General features: G+C 39.8%; 1 protein-coding gene across 6 annotated transcripts in view; it reads right to left on the bottom strand.

Annotated features, from left to right (window-relative positions):
• Nucleotides 1-24,304, bottom strand: part of cep290 (centrosomal protein 290) — a 203,950-nt gene that overhangs the window by 2,998 nt on the left and 176,648 nt on the right. For all 6 annotated transcript variants that reach the window (XM_042108679.1, XM_042108680.1, XM_042108681.1 and 3 more), the window contains 7 exons: nucleotides 23,658-23,768; nucleotides 20,499-20,644; nucleotides 18,217-18,375; nucleotides 18,003-18,114; nucleotides 6,946-7,080; nucleotides 6,776-6,862; nucleotides 6,516-6,680 (listed from right to left, as the gene is read on the bottom strand). In XM_042108679.1, the coding sequence (XP_041964613.1) occupies nucleotides 6,516-6,680; nucleotides 6,776-6,862; nucleotides 6,946-7,080; nucleotides 18,003-18,114; nucleotides 18,217-18,375; nucleotides 20,499-20,644; nucleotides 23,658-23,768 (915 nt within the window). The remainder of the gene's footprint in view (nucleotides 1-6,515; nucleotides 6,681-6,775; nucleotides 6,863-6,945; nucleotides 7,081-18,002; nucleotides 18,115-18,216; nucleotides 18,376-20,498; nucleotides 20,645-23,657; nucleotides 23,769-24,304) is intronic.

Genomic DNA, 24,304 nt, shown 5'->3' with positions numbered 1-24,304 from the left:
TTAACATGGGCAGGTGGCAAAGTATCAATATTATTTTACTGAACGACTTGTCATTAGGTCTTGTGCCTAGTCTAAAAAAGCTGTTCCAGGTCAGTATATAAGGCTATCTATTGCTTGCTTAAGGTCTGGGAATTGCACTTACTCGGTTTGGCTGGGAGGGTTTAATCTACCGGTGCTCTGTTTGTGACGAGTTACTGTATGTTGGTCGTGCCTGTTTTGTGGCTGTTATACTTTTAAATGGCTTCGCAAGAAGTGTACTACTGTCATCTTTCCAAATATTTCCCATATTGCTTTTCCTGGAGGGGTGTCTTTATTATTTTAACTTCTCGCGTCTTCAGCTTCTTTACTGTCTCCATCTCTCCCGTCTCCACCCTGTGGCAAGTACAGTGGGCATCGCTTTCAAATGGCCACAGTCGCGCATTACGAGGCGTGAAGCTGCGTGAAGCTTTAGTACCACTTTCAGCCACTGTGCGTCGCTCTGCCACTGTACATCGCTCTGCCTGCTGCCCCTTCTGAAAAAGCTTGATTTACCTCGATTTAGGTTACTTGGGTATGGCTTAAGGCTTGACTACACGGTGGTAACGGAAATCGAAATTTGCTGTCTACATTATTGTCAGTGTTGGGTTAACGGAACTACGCAAATCAAAACAGTGGTGTGATAATTGAGCCAGTAAAGAAATAACTGTTCAGAATTAATCTGTAGCCTTGGGTAGGCTTCTGCGACGTTTTTAACAGGCTACGCTATAGAGGCTTAGACAACTATGACCCACGTTTTGGTTTCGTAAATTAATTTGCCCTACTTCTTGACTGCAATGTAGTCAATTGACTGCTTGACATGTCATTTTTATTTTTCTGTACAATAAACAAATACATCTGCTTTATGCCGCAGAATTACATTCATATTTGGAACTTACATAGTCCAATGCATCGTTACACTACGTTAGTGTTTCCCAAAACCATAGTAGCAACGAACGTTCGCAACCACTATCGTAAAGTTGTGTAGTTACAACTACACCTCTCGACCTGTGGTAGAATGCTAGTAGAAGCATAGTTCCAGGGATCTTCATGTCAAAGACGTCACTGACGCCAGTTATTTGTTTGCAAATTAATAATTTTAAATATATTTAGGTTTCTAATTGATATTTACACTTCTAACCACCATACATTCATATTTTAAAATGCCCAAGGTAGAAAATACATAAATTAAAAGTCAATTTGCAGCCATGTGCACGTAAGTAAAAGTCACACACCTGCAGATAATAATAAGGCGGGGTCCTTGTTAGTTTACGCAAACCAAGCCAATAAGGCTGATTCTGATTTTGATAATATGATCTACACAAAAGATAAACTTAGGTAAGCAACGATGTCAATATTGTTGTCAAAATCTTAACCCAGATTCGAACTCTTGGACAGGGGACTGGTAACTGCTGTGCAACGGCGGCTGTCATCTGCCGGCCTTAACGCAATGCGCCACAGAAGTATGTGCAGGTGAGGTGCCCGTTCACGTGCTACTAAACATCATTAACCACCTTAGTCTAGACTACTTAAGTTTGGAAGCTATCATGGTCCAAACTTACAGTACTATGTAAGTATGACAGTTTTGGGAAACAGTCGTAACTTACATGTTGGTTGATTGAACGATGCATCCTGTTAGTAAAAAGCTAACCTCCGTAGTTGTACGGGAAACGCACCCCAGATCAACTTGTAGGCCATTAGCAATCTGTTTATTTTATTTTATGAAGCCTATACAGTAGATCACATGCCACATTCTCACTTTCAATAGACAGATGCAATAGCCATTGGTCAAGTATTGAGTATAAAGCAATTAAGATAGTATGAAGTACTTTTTGTATAGGGTACTATCATAAAAATTTGTTAAAACGAATAGCATTTTGCAACTTGACAAAACACTGGATTAAATATCGTAGGCACAGGAGAAAACTTGTACATCCATTGGGCCGTGGGGAGATCACATGCCAGTTGCCTCTCCCTTCAGTGCTATGACTCGTTCGGCTGTGAGCTTGTTTCGCCAAAAAAAAAACTATTGCAGATATCAATGCGTCTTTGTTCATGGGTTTGGCCTCACAGCAGAGGCTTAGACAACTATGACCCACGTTTTGGTTTCGTAATTTGCCCTACTTATTGACTGCAATGTAGTCAATTGACTGCTTGACAGGTTATTTTTATTTTTCTGTACAATAAACAAATACATCTGCTTTATGCCGCAGAATTTCACACTTGGCCAGCCTATAGAACGGGCACATTTTGGAGAGAATAGAGAATGTACGCACGCAAGAATCTGTAGGCTATTTGTGGCTGGTTACCAGCAAACAATGCTTAATGCATTAACTCAAGACGTCAAACATTTTCTAAACAATACAAACAGAAAGGATGCAGCAGGCAGAAAATGTAGAAGAGTCATTTCCAGTGGAAGAACAAAATGCTGAAAAAAGCCCAAAGATATGAAGGAATATCTGGCAAGTTGTTATTTTTTGAAGACGTAAATGGTTGGGCTATAGGCCTAGTTTGCAAGAAGGAGACATAAAACGTGAGCATTCCACACTATCCACAGCTGTGGTAGCGGGGGGTAGGAGGATTACTGTTAGCGCAGGATTTATATAAAATTCTTCAACAGAAGGCCTGCCTCGAATGCAGGCTTGCCCAAAAAAAGGCCTGTGGTTTGCTAAAGGAGTCCTCTAGACTTCTTTTCAGCTGTCTCAGAGGTGGAAAGTCGCGTTCGTTGGGGGCAGGGCCGGATTAACTATTCATAGACCCTTGGGAACAAATGTCTGATGCCCGTTTGTTTACAACTAACATTACATTTAATTAAACTGCTTATAGGCTATGTCGAAATAGTTTCAACATTTTGAATATCAGTGTCGGGTGAATTAGGAAATGCCTTATGGCTGAAAGATGCTTGGGATCCCCCCTGTGAAGCAATAACCATACAAAAAGTTAAAAACAGATGACATGATGCACGTCACTGACATAATGCGCAAATAATATAGCCTAGATATTCCAATATATTCGAATACATGTGTTTATTTTAGAGGGGATATTCGAACGTCATTTTTGAGCAATTTTGACAGCCCATTGGCTACGCCAATCGTCTATTAACACCTTCCACCTAACCCCGGTGAGTGGGGGTCGCTATAATGCGTGTGAAATAGCACCATTGAGTAGCCTATGCGAAATAGCCTTAAAATCGTTCCGGTGTTGTGTGCCTTCTGGTTTCTCCACCTACTGGTTTTCTTGCATGCATGCGTTGCAGCAGTTGTCAGACATTCACAAACAAGTTGTTTTAGGCGGTTTGAAGTCGCTTTTCATACACCATGAGCGCTCGGCTACATTACAGCCACTCGGACAAAAGACATGTAAAAAATATATGTTTTGAAAACTAGCATTAAACTGGGTTCGATCCCGCAAAAGCAACACACGCGTGACTCTCTCCATCCTGATTCCCTACTCTTTGAGCCAACTAATATGTTACGCGAATCAATTAACTATTGTAGGCTACCATTAATTAATAACAGGTAACATGTTGTCCAGGCTATCTGAAAGGGGTTGCCTCTCATCTACAACAACTGGTTACCTTGGGCTGCTACAGTCGTCAGTGCACTGTGCACAGTAGGCCTATGCTACTCTTTGTGGTTGATCAACTAAAAATAAAAGATGTATTTGGTGTTGACGTTATTGTAGGCCTAAATTCTGAGAAATTAAATGGTACGAGAAACGATCTACATAGCGCACCAGACCGCGATGTCTTCAAGGGTTGAATGAAGGGAGTTTGCAAAAATTAGTGTATATTTCAAGTCAATAAACATTCTTAATTTTCAAATGTCTTTGTCAGGGAACATCTGACTTTTAAAAACCATAGGCCTGGTAGGCGCTCAGACAAGGAGTTATAAGATAAAGGCAATACCATTTGTGTCACCTAATGCAGTTCAGTGAATTAGCAAGATACCATCAGAAGGCAACAATCATAAAGCACAGTGCGCGCGTGCGCTCTCTCTCCCCTACGCATAAAGCTGTCTGCGTGTTGTAGGCTAGATTTGCATGAGTTCTTTCTATCTGCTTTACTTTTGTGAGTTGCGACCACCTAGGCTATGTTATAGACATTCTATGAGGTACCAGTGTTTAGCTGTGTCACAAAACAATAAGCTTTGTCAGACTACTTTTAAAATGATATTCAGGGCTATATACATTTTAAACATTCGGGGCTGAAGACTCGACAGCCTTGCGTTAATTCTTCAGGTGGGAAGTGTCAGGAATTTTCATACGAGAGACGCTCTCATTGGTGGTTAGTATATGAAGTAGGGAATTGACAGCAACAATTGTGCTCGATGTTTTCAGTGGGTGCCCGAGAGACGGAGCACCCACGGTATCGGCGCCTATGACAAGCGTATCTCGCGGTTGCATCCATTACAAACAAACATGCAATGTGAACGTCTGGGATTGGGGAGAGCACTAAATGCTCTTCTGAATAAGCACGAAGTCAAGCCTTTAAATGAAAAACACTCTTTAATAATCAAAGAAATAAACGCTAATGAAGTGATCCGTGATATCCATGATAACAGGACGTAACAGGAAGGCATTTGGCTGAGCAACGGAGGTTAATATGCTCTATATTTTGTCCAAATGATGTCTGTCTATCATCGTTGCACTCGGAGAAAAACAGAATGTTTAATTTGTCCTGCGTTTCTTCTACGGCTGCAAACGGGATTCGCCGTTAACCAAATATTTCTTTATTAGGGCAGGGCAGGCATATTTCTGGCTATTAAATTATTTCTAAACCAGTCTGCTAAAGTCTGTAGTGAAGTCTGTGTAGGGTTTTCCAGCTCCATTTCTTTTTACGATACACCCTGCTCACTTGAGACCTCTGCCGGCTGTTGCAGCGCCGTTGCAGCGTCACTGGAAAAATACAAATTAAAGTCGCGTGATGCCGCGTGATCCCGCGCGCGGACCGCGAGGGAAGCTGGCCAAGTCGAAGCACTGCCCACTGTATGCTTCAACAGATATCTTTGAAAAGCAATTATGAGTTAAATATTGATGCTAGCCTTTTCGTGATACTTGAAGTATTTAAAAAAAAAAAAAAATGTAATTTTAACTGACCCGCCCACAAATGACCCGAATTTCATAAAAAAAAAAAAAATTATGACTCACAACCGCGGGCGACCGCTAAATTTCGGGCAGACCACGCAACACTAAAAGCTTGATTTTGCTCCAACCAAAAGTACCTCTGTTTTGTCATCATCTAGCTTTATGTGATAAGGGAGCAAAGGGCATTTGGGTTAGTTGGCTCTACAGAAATATATAATTGGGTATCATCTGCATAGCTGTAGAAGTTTACATTATGCTGACTTATAATGTTTCCTAAAGGAAGCATATATAGGGAAAAGAGCAGAGGACCAAGACAGCTCCCCTGGGCCACACCGAAAAGCAAGTCATGTTTTACAGACACATGACCTCCTAGACTAACATAAAAATCTCTGCCAGTTTAGAACATTATCAGAGAGACCAACCCACTTCACAAGGCGGTGAATTAGAATGTTATGATCAATGGTGTTGAATGCTGCACTCAAATCTAGAAGAATAAGGATTGAGTACACTGCAAAAAATAAAATCTAACCAAGTGTTATTAATCTTATATTAAGATCAAACAATCTATTTGGGATTGTTTTTAGTATGAAGAGACTTACCTTGCACTCTCGAAAGATAATTTTGACTTAATTTAGGAAGATTTTGACTTATTTCAAGGAGTCTTATCAAGACAAATTTACTTAATGCACTGGCAGACAAATGTGCTTGTTTTCAGGATGAGACGTCTTAAAAGGAGTCACTAACTCCTCTTCTAACTAAGAAAGAGCCAGGCAAGTCTCTTTATACTGAAAACAATATTAACTAGATTGTTTGACCTTAATATAAGATTAATAACAATTGGTTAGATTTTATTAGATAAGCAGTTTTTGCAGTGTAGTGCTAAAAATGTTTTTGGGTGTACTATCAAACGTATTACCTACTGAATGTTACCAATAGCATCCCTTATAGAAGTTACATTGTTTTTGAAGAAGTCTGCAAATTCTTTGCATCTTAGAGAAGATGCCTGACTGAGTGTGTCAAAGGATGGTTGATGTACTAACATGTCAATGGTGGAGAACAACATCCTAGAGTTTCCACTGTTTTCAGCAATTACCTAAGTGGATCCTTCTCTCACTCAGAACAGGTCTATTATAATTTGCTATTTTTCTTTTAGAATGGCACGGTGAACCTGTAACTTAGTGTTTCTCCATGTTCTCTCAGCTTTCCTACAGGGAGTGATTTACTTTGACAAAGTAAACAAACAAAGTTGCCCCCAAAAGCTATCCTATATGCTATTCTGTTTTACATCCATATTCTGGTGTTATTCAAAACTGCACAGACGTTGTTGACATCGTTTTGGTCCAAAACAAAAATAGACCCTAGGTTGTTGTTAGACCAGTTTTCCTTTAATTTAGTTACAGGGAAATATTACACACCTTTAGTTTTTCATGCTCTTGCTCAATTGTACGTAGCTGCTCCTGCATGCCTGTAGCTGAGACCTTCTTCAAAGCCTCATTTTCTCTCTGGACTCTCTCCACTACCTTCTTCATCAGGCCAATGGTCTTCTCCAGCTCAGGAACTGTTTTACCACTACCACCTGCCTACAAAAGGAGAAAATCACTGTATAATTGTGTCACTGTATTGCTGTATAATGTACAAGGCAAAGTGTATTAACATAGAGCAATATGTGATTTACCTGGCCAATGTGCTCAAATTTAGTTTCCAATGTAGCCTTCTCTTTTATGAGAACATTGCACATGTCTTTGAGATCAGACACTTGATCCTGTTAGGAATATGTCAAATATGAGAAACAAAGAGTAGATTGGTGACCTGTAAATAGATGCTCTTTTAGGTTATACAGTATACCTTTAATCTGGGGACGTCTTTGGTTGCTTGCTCTAGTTGGAGACAGAGCTCCAGGTTTTTTGCAGAGAGCCGGAGGTTTTCTGCCTGTAGTTTGTGCTTTTTCTGTGATGGAGACCCAGCACGCTGTACCAGTGACTGCAAAAACAAAGTTTATTTTTATGATTGTGTCATGACCAAAAAGTGGTTTTGCGCAAGATGGATTACTGACCGTAAAAAAAAAAAGTTTATTGTCGAGTTCCACATTCATTGTGGAGGTCTATGTTCTAGTTCTTGCAATTTTGGCAAGCTTGAATGTTGTCAGTGACAGAGGCTTACTTACTTGGGAAACCAATGGCATTATCCTGACAGTCATAAAATTAATTCATTTGGCATTGTTTAGATTAAGACAATATGCTAGTCTATGTCTTTATCAGTTATCATTTTTCACAAATGGTTTCATAGGCTATTCAGTAATTGTGAAGGTAAATTAAGTTTATTCCACCAGGACAGTGAAGAGTGACAGGAAGTGAGTGGGAGAGAGATGGGGTGGTATTGGGAAATGACCGCAGGTCGGATTCGAACTTGGGTCCCTGTAAGCACTTGGACCCATACAGGGTATGGACGCTGTAGCCTGTTGCGCCACAGCGCCCCCCCAGGAAGTCATTTTAAGGTGACATCAGTGATCTGAACCAACAACCCGTATTTTTCGTAGTTCCGTGCCTATAAGTGCACGTCGCAAGAAAGTTATCCTCACTTATTCTTCTGAAGCGATGATGCTTGATGAAGAGATACAGAGAACATGCATGAACATGCATTCACTTTCAGTGAAGTTCACTTGACGTTAACCATTGGGAACACATCTTCCACAGTGCCTCATTGGCAACGGTAGGCACACATTGACAGTGCTAGAGTCTGACCACAGCGGAGTCACCGGAGCGCGCTGCATTTATGCTGAGCATGCTTATAGATCAGACTCTTGGCCCTGGATGGTCTGCAGCTTGAGATGAACAGTGGGAGCTCCTGGGCGTAGGAAGGGCACGAGGGGCTGACAGCACTGACAAAGCAAGTAAAGGTGTCGCCTTAAAGGAATTATCCGGAGTAAAATGCACTTATATCAATTTACGGATGATTGGGAGTACATACAGTGGGCATCGCTTTCAAATGACCACTTCATTCGCGCATTACGCGGCGTGAAGCTGCGAGAAGCTTTAGTACCACTTTCAGCCACTGTGCGTCGCTCTGCCACTGTACATCGCTCTGCCTGCCGTCCCTTACATAATTGTTGCCGAGAGTAATCCCAGCCTACGAATTCAATAACAAAATAAATCATGCATAATTAAACATTACCTCGATTTAGGCTACTTGGGTATGGCTTAAGGCTTGACTACACGAAAATCGAAATCGAAATTTGCCGTCTACATTATTGTCAGTGTTGGGGTTAACGCAACTATGCAAATCAAAACAGTGGTGTGATAATTGAGCCAGTAGAGAAATAACTGTTCAGAATTAATCCGTAGCCTTGGGTAGGCTTCTGCAGAAAACAATGTTGTTGCCGATTTAATACTATCTGGCGACGTTTTTAACAGGCTACGCAATAGAGGCTTAGACAACTATGACCCACGTTTTGGTTTCGTAAATTAATTTGCCCTACTTCTTGACTGCAATGTAGTCAATTGACTGCTTGACATGTCATTTTTATTTTTCTGTAAACAATTACATCTGCTTTATGCCGCAGAATTACATGCATATTTGGCTGACTGCAGACGCGCCACTTCCCTCCCCATATTCCAATATTAAGATAGTATAAAGTGCTTTTTGTATAGGCTACTATCATAAAAAAAAATAGTTAAAACGAATAGCTATTTGCAATTTGACAAAACACTGGTCCTCATTTTGCGAATGCGAGGACGATATGAGCCTGTTGCATTTAGTTAGATGTCCGAGTCACACATAATGTTTGAAAACCACTGGCTCGTAATCACAATAATTTAACACACGACAGTTGGATAACCTACTTCATCATGTCCCCATGCCTACATTTTTGTGAGTAGCATAGAGATCGTTAAAAACAATAAAGTATGGCTCTCCGTTTGGGACATCGAAAACTTTTTTTAATTTTTAATAGACTACCGTCGAAGATGCTGACTTGCAAAAGCCTCGGGATAACACGTTATCTCCACTATCATCAGTCATGCCCCTTGATCAAAGTGGGGAATGAAATAAAAGTTTGAGAACCACTGGCTTAACAAGTTACCTGCAGTCCAGAACACAGAATCTATTGCAATATTCTGATGATCGGCGATGATATCGGCAAATGTTTGTTTTCCAAAGTAAGAATTTCACTTCACCATGCACCTTCGACAATAACTGGCCTACCTGGTATCATTACAAACATTATTCTGTGTCCTAAAACTGGCATATTTTATGGCATTGTGTCATGTAAGTTCGTTGCAAAATCTAGAGAAATGTGTGAGGTGGTCAGCGGGGGACAATTGAGACACACATTGGATTGTGTTATTACTTGAACATTCCACACTATCCACAGCTGTGGTAGGCCTATCAGGGGCAGGAGGATTACTGTCAGCGCAGGCTTTATATAAAATTCTTCAACAGAAGGCCTCGAATGTTGTCTTGTTTGTGGAGCGCTTTGCTTCGCTTCTGTAATTTCGGCTTCATTGAAAATGAGGGCTTCCCTCAATGACCGTCCAAGAATAAATAAAGGTTGAATGAATGAATTAATGCAGGCTTGCCCAAAATAAAGGCATGTGGTTTGCGCAGCCTACAGTAAATAACAGACCCGCCAGAATGTGCGTTATGATGGTTTTTTACGAGCAAGATGTTTTTGGTACCCTACGCACACTGCATGTTCTTAAATAACAATGATCATCAGTAATATTCGACCATTAATTTGGGTAAATGGGCAAGCGTGACCACCTTGATTGGCTGATTGGCTGATGATTGTAACGCGGGCATGATTCCAAACACCTCCCTTACAATGATGAGTGACAGGTCTCAGAATGCGTGCGCTACACAAGGACGGAAGATGATGAATAACTGGGGCCGTAGGCTATTCACAAAGGCTTTTATCTTACTACTAGGAGTAGGCCACTCCTAAATCGCACTTAAAGATTTTAGCTTGGAGTTTTCTCTTAAAAGTTATTCACAAAGCCTTTCAGACAACTCCTAAACTAGGAGTGAGTCTTCGTGGCTATGGATGACGTCATTACTCATGCACGAGCTTGACTGAAGTGACCACCTTGATTGGCTGACGATTGTAACGCGGGAATTCCAAACACCTCCCTTCCGATGATGACTGACAGGTGACAGGTCGGAGAATGCGTGCGCTACACAAGTAGTGTAAAGGACGGAAGATGATTAATAACTGAATAAAAAGGCCTAGCCTAAATGAATAAAGAGTAAGGCAAAACAAATAGCTTAGTAGCCTAATGAAACATAGGCCTATGGATTGATACAGTAGCCTACCTTTGCAACATTTATTAAATTAATCTGTCACCATATCCCTAGGCTACGTTTGCAAAGAGGAGAACATTTTAATTTGATTCACAATGAAACGTTACATTTCATTTCCATGTTAACAATGAGTAGTTTGTGTTGTTGTTGGTGGCGTTATTGCATCCCTTTATGAATGCAAAATTGTTCCCTCGCAATTGGAAGCTCCTGTTGCGCATAGGCTATTTCAAAACATCGCAACGTAAAATGCCACAAAAAAGCTGTTTATGACTAGGTCTTAGTGAGTTAGGAGTCCTCTCGACTTAAGCTGTCCCAGACTTAGGTGCTACTTTTAGGTCTAAAATGCTTCGTGAATTGCTTTTTGTGAAAAAATTAGGAGTCCTAAAGTTAGGAGTGACACGCCCATTATTTTTAGGAGTTGCTCCTAAATTCGCCAGTTAGGAGCTACTTTTAGTCTTAAAATTCTTTGTGAATATGGCCCCTGAATAAAAAGGCCTAGCCTAAATGAATCAAGGCAAAACAAATAGCCTAGTAGCCCAATGAAACATACGGATTGATGTAGTATCTTGTAACATTATTAAATTATTCTGTTACTATGCCTACGTTTGCAAAAGAGAACATTTTAATTTGATTCACAATAATGTTACATTTAATTTACATGTTGACAATGACTAGCCTAGTTTTGGTTGTTGTTGGCGGCGTTATTGCATGTTAGTTATGCCTACAATGCAAAATTGCTTCCTCGCGATTGGAAGCTCCTGTAGCTGCATAGGATTTCAAAACCGCAGGTTTGTGAATAGGTCTGTGAGTAGGAGTCCTCTTGACTTCTTTTAAGCTGTCAGAGGTGGGAAGGTGTGATTTTTTGGGGGAAGGGCCGGATTAACTGGGCACAATTGTCTGATGGCCCCCCTTCCCCCCAGCCAACGTGAATCGGGTGGTTAGTTAATAGGCCTATCGTGAAGATTTTTCCTGCCATCTAAGGCACGAGCGCATCTGTGAGGCCAAGCCTCACCAAGTAGCTCGTTTGTTTACAACTAACATTCCATTTAATTAAACTGCTTTATAGGCTATGCCGAAATAGTTTTCAACATTTTGAATATTAGTGTCGGGTGAATTGAAATGTTCTCAAAGTAGCCTTATGGCTGAAAGCTGCTTGGGACACCCCCCCCCCCTTCCTGCACTCATTGTTTCAAAAGGAGTAATTATGGCTTTGTCAGAACTGAAGAGCTGTGGACTGCACGGCACGGTATGCCCAATGAAAATAAATTAACGCAACGCAACACAACACAACACAGACCCCGCTTCTCTCGCGTCAGTCACTGACATGAACGAAACACAGAACCCGCTTCTCTCACGGCAGTCACTGACAGTAACCTAGAATAAATGCATGGGGAAAAACACTTCCCCATGACAAAGACATCGTAAAACACTGAAAGTTAATATTTTGTCACTAGCAACATTCATCTGTCCTTTGTCAAATGTATTATGTTCCAAGTACCCTATGCGTAATTCTGCTTCATAAAGTTGAACAAATACATTTGCTTATTTTACAGAAAAATATAAATAGCCAGTCTACAGTGCAGAAATGGTAAGTTATGGTAGGCCAACTTGCAGTGAACATACAAAGAGGGGAAATTATTTCTCTTGCAGCTGAGTAGCCTCAGGTGCGCACGTAGACATAAGGCCGAACATGCAAGCGCCAATGAATCGTGCTCTCACGGCAATCGCGCCGTTAAACTTAAATAGGTTAACATCACTCTAAGTTCGCCTTCAAGCAAGGAAAACGATGATTTGAAGACATCTGTTTCGTTGGAAGGGCAATGGGTAGCAACAGGGCAACACAGAGACAGGCCCGATGGCAGGGCTGTTATGAGAGTATTAAAATATAGGATATTCTACGGGAAAACATTAAAACGGCAAGACAGCGGGGAAAGTTAAAATACGTGATAAACACGGAAAAAGTTGGCGCGGGCGGAAGACAATTGGCAGGGGAGGGTCATGTCTTTTTTTAACAATTCTGTCGGAGGGTCATTGAACAATTTCTAGCAGGCAAGAGAGGGTCATGCAACTTCCAACTGAAGCACTCAAAATTCCTCCGGTGGCCCCTTCAATAAATAACGATCAGTCCCTAGATTGCTGCTGGGCTATATGTCTTGGTTCTGTTAACAACTTATTGTCAAACGCATAGCCTATCTCGCGGTTGCATCCATTACAAACAAACATGCAATGTGAACGTCTGGGATTGGGGAGAGCACTAAATGCTCTTCTGAATAAGCACGAAGTCAAACCTTTAAATGAAAAACACTCTTTAATAATCCAAAAAAATAAACCGCTAATGAAGTAAACTTGTGACCATCAAAAATCGTTTATCGCTCGTAACTCCGTGATACCAGGACGTAACAGGAAGGCATTTGGCTGAGCAACGGAGGTTAATATGCTCCATATTTTGTCCAAATGATGACTGTCTATCATCGTTGCACTCGGAGAAAACGAATGTTTCATTCGTCCCCGTTTCAATCGTCCCGGTTGTACCTACTCAAAACGCAGATAGAACCTTATTATTCTAAGGTAGCGAAATAGCGTTCAGCATGATTCATGCCCAATTAATTCCCCCTGTTAAAGTGTTCGCCTTTGTAGTTTGGTTTCGTGATAGCCTATGATAAACGGCTTATGGCCAAATATGTGAAAACGTTAAAATACAGTAGGCGATAAACCCGGAAAAAGTTGACAGTGATTTTTTCATAATCACTTTGGAGGTTCATAGAAAAATGTATTGCTGGCGAGGGAGGGTCACGTCTTTTTGGACTAATGCTCCCCAAACTCCTCCGGTAGCCCCTTAAATAAATAACGAACAGTCCCTAATGAAGTAAACTTGTGACCATCAAAAATCGTTTATCGCCTGTAGGCCTAACTCCGTGATAACAGGACGTAACAGGAAGGCATTTGGCTGAGCAACGGAGGTTAATACTCTATATTTTGTCCAAATGATGTCTGTCTATCATCGTTGCACTCGGAGAAAACCAGAATGTTTAATTTGTCCTGCGTCTCTACGGCTGCAAACGGGATTCACTCGCAGTTAACCAAATATTTCTTTATTAGGGCAGGCATATTTCTGGCTATTACATTATTTCTAAACCAGTCTGCTAAAGTCTGTAGTGAAGTCTGTGTAGGGTTTTCCAGGCTCCATTTCTTTTTACGAGACACCCTGCTCACTTGAGCCATCTACCGGTTGTTTGGGTTGTTGCAGCGTCTCACTGGAAAAATACAAATTAAAGTCGCGTGATACCGCGTGATCCCACGCGCGGACCGCGAGTGAAGCTGGCCAATTCGAAGCACTGCCCACTGTACGTTGAATTGACATCCAAATCATGTCATTCGGATGTGTTTTGAGAAAGTTCGATGTTACCGTTTTTAGTCAAAACTCGTTAGCCTGGAAGTGACGCAGGCCTGTCATTTCGCCACTACAAAACGCTATTTTTATACCTCTTCTACAGTTCCAAACAACATTACACTTACGTGGTAGTGAGTAGAGGGTCCCTAAAGCCAAACCGAAGTATCCCGAGGTCTTTGTGTGGTCGGATAGAGAGTCCAGAATGAATTTCATCAAGCCAGTACCTTTCCGGAAATGTATATTTTTGTCACTAAAATGAATGAATAATTGTGATCTCAATATTGATCAAAATAATTGTGACTATCATTTTGGCCATAATCGTGCAGCCCTATCACATCCCCAATGTCTCATCCAGCATGCAACCCAAGAGGGTAAAAAACACAAACTATGAACATATTATATCCAAATTCAGGACCACCGGTCAGAAAGCTCCATCCTCCACCACAAAGTCCCACAGGGTTCATCTACCCACAGGTACTGGATCTACTTCTTTTCATCATCTACCTCCTTCCCCTCAGTAACATCTTCAGACACTATGGCATCCACTTTCACTCCTATGCTGATGACACACAACTCTATGTGTCCACCAAACCCACTACCACTCTCCCTCCCAGTACTCTCATTGCTTGTCTCCATGACATACAGACATGGATGACAAGAAATAATCTGAAATTAAAGTAGGTAAACTGAGCTGTTACTCATTGGCACCATATCTACGCTAGCAAAAAACAGTATCTCCTCAATCTCCTTTGGTGAGACCACGATACCTGTCTCCAAACAGGTGACGAGCCTTGGCGTTATCCTTGACAGTACCCTTTCATTTTCCAAACACATCAATAATGTCTGTCGGACTGTGTTTTTTCACCTCAGAAACATCTCCAGATTGCACCCTGCACTCACGCAACGCTCCGCTAAAGTGCTTGTCAACACCCTTATAACATCTTGCATCGACTACTGCAATGCAATCTTGGCAGGCATCCCAAACAAACTCATCCGTCGCCTCCAACTCATCCAAAACTCTACAGCACGGATCATCACCCGCATTAAGTCCTCCCAACATGTTACACCTCTCCTGATAGATAGATAGATACTTTATTGATCCCCAAGGGGAAATTCAAGGTCTCAGTAGCATACAGACATCACACACAACATGCACTTACAACAGAAAGAGTAAATATAAGTATATACATATAACAAAACTCCAATGTACAATAGAGACAGTAGAAGATAAGAAAAACTAAATACTAAATATACTATATAAATTAAATTAAAATCCACAGTGTGCTTGAGGATGATCAAGCATGAGACGCTTGCAGTGACAGGGCTGGGACTGGGCCTGTAATTCTGTGTGCATGGTAAGGTGCTCAAGAGAGTGAGTGTCAAAAAGTAGTCCAACAGTGCAAGAATAAGGTCTAGAGACCAGCATAAATAATATGGACAAATAAGAGAGTAATGTATAATGTAGACAAGGTAATATAAAAAACTATGTCAGTGCAAGAATAGGTTGAGGTAATAGTGAATGGCACCCTACAATTAGGGTGCCATTCAGTATTGTAGCAGAAGCCATTGGTCATGTGTGCTAATATATCATGAAAAACAGTGTAGCAGTAAAACAGTAGTAAAACATTAGGCTGTGGACAGTAGTAAAACAGTAGTGGGCAGGCAGTACACAAACATGGAGAGGGTGGAGAGGCAGACAGACATGCAGAGAAGTCTATCTCTCCTCTTCCCTTTAGTGAAGCATTGAACAGTTCAATGGCCCTGGGGACAAATTACTTCCTCAGCCTTTCAGTTGTGCATGGCAGTGAGCGAAGTCTCCAGCTGATCAAGCTCTTTTACTTTATAATAGTGCTGTGGAGTGGATGACATTCATTGTCCAAAATGTTGATCAGTTTGCTCAGGGTCCTTTTATCTGATATTGAAGTGATGCACTCCAGTTCGGCTCCCACGACAGAGCCAGCTTTCCTTACTAGCCTGTCTAGTTGCCCAGAGCTACACTGACAGCCTGTCTCTCAATTGGTCAACTTTGAAATCCTGTTGATGACATTCAAAGCCCTCCATAACCATAACGAGTGAGTGGCCAGCAACAGTGAATCATTTTCATATCAATGGAGTAAACGCTCAATGCAGATGAACTGCTATAAGCTGGGGAAAAGCTATAGCAACCAAATCAGAGTTTGTGAAGGAAAGTTATGTTTAGTTTCAACTGCGGGTAACTGAATAAAGCTGCAACTTCTCGGACTGTCTCTTGTGTCCGTTTACTCTGTTGCGCACAACCTCCTGCAACCGAAATGAAAGGGGTTTTTAAGATTTTAATCACTTATAATGATGACCTGTCTGTAACTAAGGCAGGAATGGTTAACCTCGGTAATAATACAAAACCCAAGCAAACAAAATGCAAATATAACACAAAATACAACTATCTTCTTGTCCCATCGAGTTTGTTTATTTGTTTCCCCGACTAGCACAGTAAAATGCAAACACACCAGCACAAGAAGGCTCTACGAAGGCTGAGCTCCGCTCTGCTTAGATTAAACGGAGGATCATTCACAAGAGGATTTTGGGCTGCTCAGATTCAGCGCAGATCCACATATCTTGTTAGAATGGTGAAATATATCCACACCTCTGACATTATTTTGAGGAGGAAGTATAGCCAACCAAGCTCAAGTAGCTCAGTGTAGCCAGGCGGGCCTTAGGAAATTAGGGATTTAAAAAATATCGGTACAGATTATTGGCCGGAATTCTGTTATCGGAACGATGAAATTTTACATTTTTCATCGGCCAATAATATATCGGCCTCCGATATATCGTGCATCCCTAATTATTATTGTTTTTTTTATTTGTTTTTAATATTTGTGTTTATTATTATCTCTGTTATTTTCACTGTATTTACTCTGAAAAGCGACCTTGAGTTCTTTGTAAGGCACTATGTAAGAACTAAAATGTATTATTATTATTTATTAAAATACGTGCACACGCGTGTTGAAGTGCTGTGCATTAATATTATCTACTCAAACTTGAAGCTGCAGACACTAAAAAAACACATCAACCTAACTCAAACCTCCTCCTGCTTCTCTGAAATCAACGGAGTGGAAATAAAAAGTGGAAAACCACTTGAAACGTGAAACCCTTCAGTTTACATAATCAAAGTTCATATTATATATGTCTATGGCCAGAAAAGTCTCTGACATAATAACCTGGGCCATGTCTATAGGTAGCCGAGTATTTTTAAATGCGTTTAGGCCTTTCATTCACACGAAAACTCAGTTTTCGGGCACTATATATATATAAACTCTGGCCAAAGTGGAGATTTTCGAAAACTGTTGCAGAGTTTTTAGATTGTGACGTTTTCCCTTTTATTTAACATGTTGTCAGCCCTCTGATTGGGCAATATTGTCATATCTTTGACGTATTCAGCCTTCAACAGCTGTTTTTGGTTAGCCTATCCGTGTGGATAGAATTGCAATACAAAGGAACAATCTCAGTTTTTAAACCCCCGTACCTGTAGACATAGTTTACTAATCCAAATGTTGTTTAACAATTAACTGACTTCCGGAAGAATTGGTTAAATTAACGTTGTAGGCTATGCTTTCTATTTGAGGACAACGGTGACTTATCTGATTTGTCCATTCTTGTTTTGAGTACAAAATCAGAAAATGTAAAAAAAAAAAAACTTGTTATACACGTTTTTCATTTTGGTTTTAGATATACAAAAAACAAGTGCATTTTCATTTTTTGATTGTCGGTTTTAAATGGAAAAACGAATGAATGAATCATACACGGACCATTCCCTTTAGTAGCTCGCTGTAGAAATGAATTAAAAATAAAAGCCCCCCCAAAAAATAACTGGAAATAAGGCAGGAAAAGTAGACAACATAAAAAAAAAAATGCATTAATAGTAATACTATAAAGTGACTTTAAAATGATGAGTTTGGGATAACTGGCAATTACCATGTCCTGATAATAGCAATAGGAATATGAATTATAACTAGACTAGATTACAACTAACATTGATGAAAAAAGTAGGTGTTTCCTGAAGAAAGGAAATGGACGAAGCATAAAAAACGAGAGAGATTGAAGAATAGACATTCTTCAATCTCTCTCGTTTTTTATGCTTCGTCCATTTCCTTTCTTCAGGAAACACCTACTTTTTTCATCAATATTAGTTGTAATATATATATATATATATATATATATATATATAAATGGGACTTACAGATGGTTCCCTAGAAAGTTCACTCTCCAGACACAGTATCTTGTCTTCGAGATATCGGTTCCTAAGGTGCAGGTCCTCTATTGCAACATCTCTTGGCAAAGCCTGTTGTTGTCTGTTCAAGGTCACAAAGTGGAGTGTTGACACAATGATTCAGATGCTAACCAATTGCTAACCAATTGTTAAGCCTTAAACACCTAACACAATATTAACTTACTTTATAGTTTGTATCTGTTGCTCCAGCTCAGCATTTCTCCTCCTTAATTCCTCATTCTCCTTTTCAGATGCCAGACTCCGTGCTTCCATGACCTGATTTGTAGTCACTCCACGATTCCGTGATAGTTTCTTTTGTAGATTAATTTTCTCCTCCTCCAACCTTTCACAATGATATTGCAAAGGTAAGAAACCACGAGAAGTTAACAAATCGGATTGTTGAAGTCTGGAAAAAGTCCTCATCTAGTATGCTAGTATGTTTTTTTTCTCCAGAAACAGAGGCAGACAGAAGCTGTGTGATCCAAAAGAACATGCAATGATGAATCTTTTTAAAGCCTGCAGAGTACTAATCACCATTAAAGGGGTTATATGATGTAAAACTGTGTTTGCCTTGGTGTAGGTTAGTAAAATAGACATACAATGAACCTCAAAGCCTATTGTCACCTTCTTCGTATGCAAATCCCACAACTTGAAATGGCCACTGTTAAAGCAGACCAATCTCAACAAAGCCCCATTGTTACCTAAAACGTGGGGACTGCACTCTTGTTTCGCCCCCAAAATTCACATACACCAGCCCATGCAGCTCAGCTACCGGAAGTCCTGCCTTCCTATGTCTATGTTTTTATTTGCTAGCTTAGACCACTGAAAGCCTGTAGACTTAGTAATTGAAAAACATGAAAAATGCAGTCAATAAGTGAGAGTAAGTAACCATCACATTGGTATTTTTTTCCAGTGTCTGCCAACTGCTTGAGAACAATAGACAGCGCTAACAGTTAACTTAGTGTGCTATTAACCCATAGGCAGTAAATGGGAAACCCACTAGCATGCTAGCTAACTTTGTATGCTAACCTAAGTAAACATGTCATGAAATAGGATAACGTTAATTAAATGGTTGTTAGCCTCTTGCTATGTTTCTAGCTGTGCGATTACATAGGACAACAGTAGTTTTAAATCCACCAGAATTTGCGGTGTATAGGAGGGGGGTGTCGAACAACAACATTTGGGGGCTGAGGGGGTGGTCGCCCAGGGCATCATACAAGGTAGGACCGCCTCTGAAGACAACCAGTGTCTAAAAAAACTAAAAGAAAAATTAACTATAGGGAGGGAAAGTAATCTCATTGCCCCTTACTGGTTGCGTTCCTAGAGCTTAGCGGAGTTGATGGGATTCTACATAGCTCATTTTAAGAGAAAAATTATATCTCGGTCCACATCGGGAAATTAAAGGAGAATTCCGGTGTGATATTGACCTAAAGTGTATTGAAACATGATACCGAGTGTGAACGTATGTCTCATAGCCCATCTCGGCTTGTCCCCTGCACTCCAAAATCTGGCGCTAGTTAGCCGATGCTACCAACAGCTTTTTCAATAGTGGTGCTTCGGCATCGGGCTAGCCATGCAAATAAATCACTGTTTCCAAAAATAATTCAGTGGAAATGCATGGATTCCAGTTGCTGCTACTGGAAGAAACTGGAATCCATGCATTTCCACTGAATTATTTTTGGAATCTGATCCCTTATCATACCTGTTCATTCTTACTCGTTGCTCGACTTATCGTGACTAAATTCAAGATGGCTGCAAACGCTAAACTTCGTGAAGGTACTGTCTGTATAAATCGTCTTGTAAGTAAACTACCAGTGCTTTTTCAAAGTTCTCAATGTCTCGTTTTAAATGTCAGGGCCCTCGGAAGTCTACCAATGAAGTGTGGAGATACATTGAGCCTCGTAAATGGGTGTAAAACAGTGATTTATTTGCATGGCTAGCCCGATGCCGAAGCACCACTATTGAAAAAGCTGTTGGTAGCATCGGCTAACTAGCGCCAGATTTTGGAGTGCAGGGGACAAGCCGAGATGGGCTATGAGACATACGTTCACACTCGGTATCATGTTTCAATACACTTTAGGTCAATATCACACCGGAATTCTCCTTTAAATGAATGGCTTCCATCTGATATGCATTGGGGTCACCTCTATTGCTTCTAGTGGTCATACTTTATTTTAGGACCAGAGTTTTTTTGTAATATGGTGATAATGAATTACAATTGCATGTGATGTCACCGCTTTGGGCGCTTCATCTCTAACTGATTAAACTGGCAATTTGCTTGACTGGCTCAACATATTTTTGTAATGACCAAGAGCCATGTAAACCACGTGGCGATTACCTTTATGGTAACTTGTGTTGTGCTCCTACTCACATGAAGAGCTGGCAGTATGTTTTAAGTGTCAATGCCAATTAACAAACTATGCTACGATGAGTACCGTCAAAGGAAAATGAACAAATGTATCAAACCTGGTGTAGAGATCTTTGGTTGTATTCAACTGTTTTGACAAAGTTTCCACCTCTCTTTCCTTCTCTTTCAGTATTTTTCGTATTTTTTCCACTTTGGCTTGCCACTTTTTAGCTTCCTCCCACCTTGTAATCTCTTCTTTTGACATCTGTAAAACAGTTCATGACATTAAACATTTTTAAAAACATTATACATCTAGATAAGGGTAGTTTCATATGCATGTCATACATGTGTACTGCAAAATATGCAATTGTGTTGGATAACTGTATGTTAATGACTAGACTGCATTGCAAAAAAAAAAAAAAAACACATTTGGTGCCACTTCAACACATGATGTTCACAAAACTGGACCACACTAGAACATTCTGTAGCTGGTATTTAAAAATATATTCCAAGTTTCCGTCAAACACGAGTTCAGAAATATGGCTGACCTGGTTGAACTTATTTAGCAGAGAAAATAGGTCAGATATGCAACAAACCAAGTAACTGACAAGGTTGTAAAATGTAACTACTAATGTTTTCCAACACAGTTTTTGTCTACTCTAACAAATTTTCCATAAATATGCTATAACTACAAGGCAGTTAAACAATGGATCAGTGAACACAAAAGCACTATACATAGAAATGACCATAATATCCCGTAGCTGTACACTTCATTGATTTCAAGCATGATATTTCATCATTACACTTTTGTGGCATTGAACAGGGGCCTTATGTACAAAAACTTGCTTGGAATTCATACTAATCATGGAGATAATAAACACCAACGCACTTCTGAACTCATGATCGGCTGAATGGCGCTTAAAGCGCTGCAGACAACGGCGCCGACATGAGTGCAGCGCACTCCACTGTCGACATTAAGTTACATTAGATTCCATTGTTCTCAATACAACTCTGCATACTTGCGTACATGCAAACCTGGAAAGTAGCGTACGCACAAAAAAAATCTGATGCATGAAACTGTGCGTACACAGCATTCCACGCAGCTTTTCCTTGTACATGGTTATGGTTATGGTTATGGATTTAGCAGACGCCTTTGTCCAAAGCGACACATAAATACAAACAACATAATAATATTTAAAATTGAACAGGGAACAGATTAGAATGTAGGTCACATATAATAAGGAGAATAGTTATAATACACAATAATATCAATTAAATCAATAGCCTAATAAAAAACAATGGAAAAAAAGGGGAAAGGCAATATAACAATAATGTCCATTCAATCAATAATATAAAAACAATGACATGCTAAGACTACATTAAGGAGAATATCAATAATAAACAATAATGTCAAATTAATTAACAGCCCAATTGAAATAAAACAACATTATACAAACCATAACACATAAGCGCTTAAACAACTAAGTATATGTTGAATAGGAATGTCTTTAGACCCCTCTTAAACGACCCAAAACTAATACTAACTACATCCCAATTAACGTGTAATTAAGCGCACATGCACAAGCATTACACTCCACCCTCCCTCAATCATACTCATTTTAATATGCTAACTAGAAGGCCACTCGAGAGTGCAGACATCCACAAAGACAAAATGGCCTATCCCGCAATATTAATAAGAATGAAAACTCATTTGTGGATCCATCTGTACTCAAACCTGCTCCAATACTGAATAATTGAAATGATCAAATTAAAAAAAGTTTATTTCCAGCGAATGCGTGGTAGAAGTGCTCTTATCTGACGAAATGACAATAATCTTACGTCTTTATCATCTGTAATTAATAACAAAACAAAAAAACAGCAGTGGCAAAGCATGGCAGTGGCTACTAGGGTCAGAGACCGTGGCAGATTCATTGGTCAGTCTGCAAGTAGGTGACAGGGTTCACATAACAGGGTTTGATGGGCATTTGCACCTTACAAAATAACTGCATTAATTAAAAAGTAGGGATATCAGCATTAACCCGTTAATTGCAATGCGATTAAAGGAATTATCCGGAGTAAAATGCACTTTAGATCAATTTTCGGATGATTGGGAGTACATACGTTGAGTTGACATCAAAATCATGTCATTCGGATGTGTTTTGAGAAAGTTCGATTTTACCGTTTTTAGTCAAAACTCGTTAGCCTGGAAGTGACCAGGGCATGTCATTTCGCCGCTACAAAACACTATTTTTATACCTCTTCTACAGTTCCAAACAACATTACACTTACGTGGTAGTGAGTAGAGGGTCCCTAAAGCCAAACCGAAGTATCCCGAGGTCTTTATGTGGTCGGATAGAGGGTCCAGAATGAATTTCATCAAGCCAGTACCTTTCCGGAAATGTTGCTGCTGCAGCTGGCAGCTTTAGGGGAAAGTCCGTAGGAGTCGATTGGCGAGTGTGGAGTAACACGCTCTGGAGTGTTTTGTAGCATTTTACTCCGGATAATTCCTTTAAGGACCAAGCATAACACTTTCATTTTTTTTAATCGCATTAATCGCGTGCGATCTGCTGTTATCAATCGCTTCTTCTGTTATCAACGATCCTCTTTGACTGCTACTATTTTGACCCTTTGATGCATTGTTTCTTGTCCTCAAACTGCCACAGACACTTCCTAGTAGGCTTCTGCCTAATCAGTAGTCATGTAGATAATAAACACCAAGGCAGTTCTGAACTCCCAATCGGCTGAATGGTGCTTAAAGCACTGCGGACACCGGTGCCGACATGAGTGCAGTGCACTCCACTTTCGACATTCAGTTACATTAGATTTCATTATTCTCAATACAACTCCACAGGCCCGCTGCACATCGTTTGAAATTTGATTTGAAATAATCAAATACGTCTTTAAGTTCATAAAGTAATTTTCTTTGCCTTCATTAGATTCCCAATCAAGATATACTGGTGAGAATTGCTTTACATTGTTAATATGAACTTCTGGAAAGTTCAGAAATGCAAATCTGCAGATGAGTAATAGAATTTTAATCATGTAATAAAATATGTGATTTAATTGCGATTAACTAGAGAAATTCTATGATTAATCACAATAAAAAAAAAATAATCGTATGACAGCCCTAGAAAGAAGTAATGTAAAAAGGCCAATTTGATGGTCATGTTAAGAATGTAATGTAACAAAAGTCAACTGAAAGTAATTACAACATAGAATGTAATGGTGAAAGTCATGGTCTGAGTTCTTAGATGAGGACATAGTGGATGGTGACTTACCTTGTCTTTATCCTTTCTTCCAACCATAACATCTGAAGGCTCTGATGTCTCTAATTTGCTTTGCTGTAACCCTTCTACTGAAGACCCTTTCTTTTCGCTTTCATTCTGATACTGCAAAATAAAAGGACATAATGGCCAAAGAGGCACATTGTAACACACTAAACTAATAATTCAGATCATCATAATTTAGGTTACCCACTTCAGTCCACTTTTTTGACTCTACTAACCTGTAGAGTCATGCCTATGGGCGCCTGTAACTCCCGCCTACGTAATAATTTCCCAACAATGTAATTAATATGTTGCAGGAAGTTATCATGTTGGTGAGAAGGTTAAAAAAATGTATTACATTAACTTCCCACAAAAGTAATAAATCAATGATATAATGGAATTCCATCTGTTATATTGATCTTAAGAGTATATTATGTAGGATATCCTAAGGGACAATGGAAGACACAGTGTTCGGGTAACAGAAAAATAAGGCACATTCAAGTGCGGCAATGACACGAACCTTTTTCAATTGACATATTGTTCAATGGACGCATTCCTTATTTTATGGACATGAGTATACTATTAAGTTATATTAATTTATATAATATTAATAATAACAGCAACAATAATAATAATAATATTATTAATAATAAATTATT

The sequence above is a fragment of the Alosa sapidissima genome, chromosome 11, assembly GCF_018492685.1.
Source record: "Alosa sapidissima isolate fAloSap1 chromosome 11, fAloSap1.pri, whole genome shotgun sequence".
NCBI lineage: Eukaryota > Metazoa > Chordata > Actinopteri > Clupeiformes > Clupeidae > Alosa > Alosa sapidissima.
The sequence above is the reverse complement of the archived record's forward strand: the minus strand, read 5'-3'. Positions and strand labels throughout refer to the sequence as shown.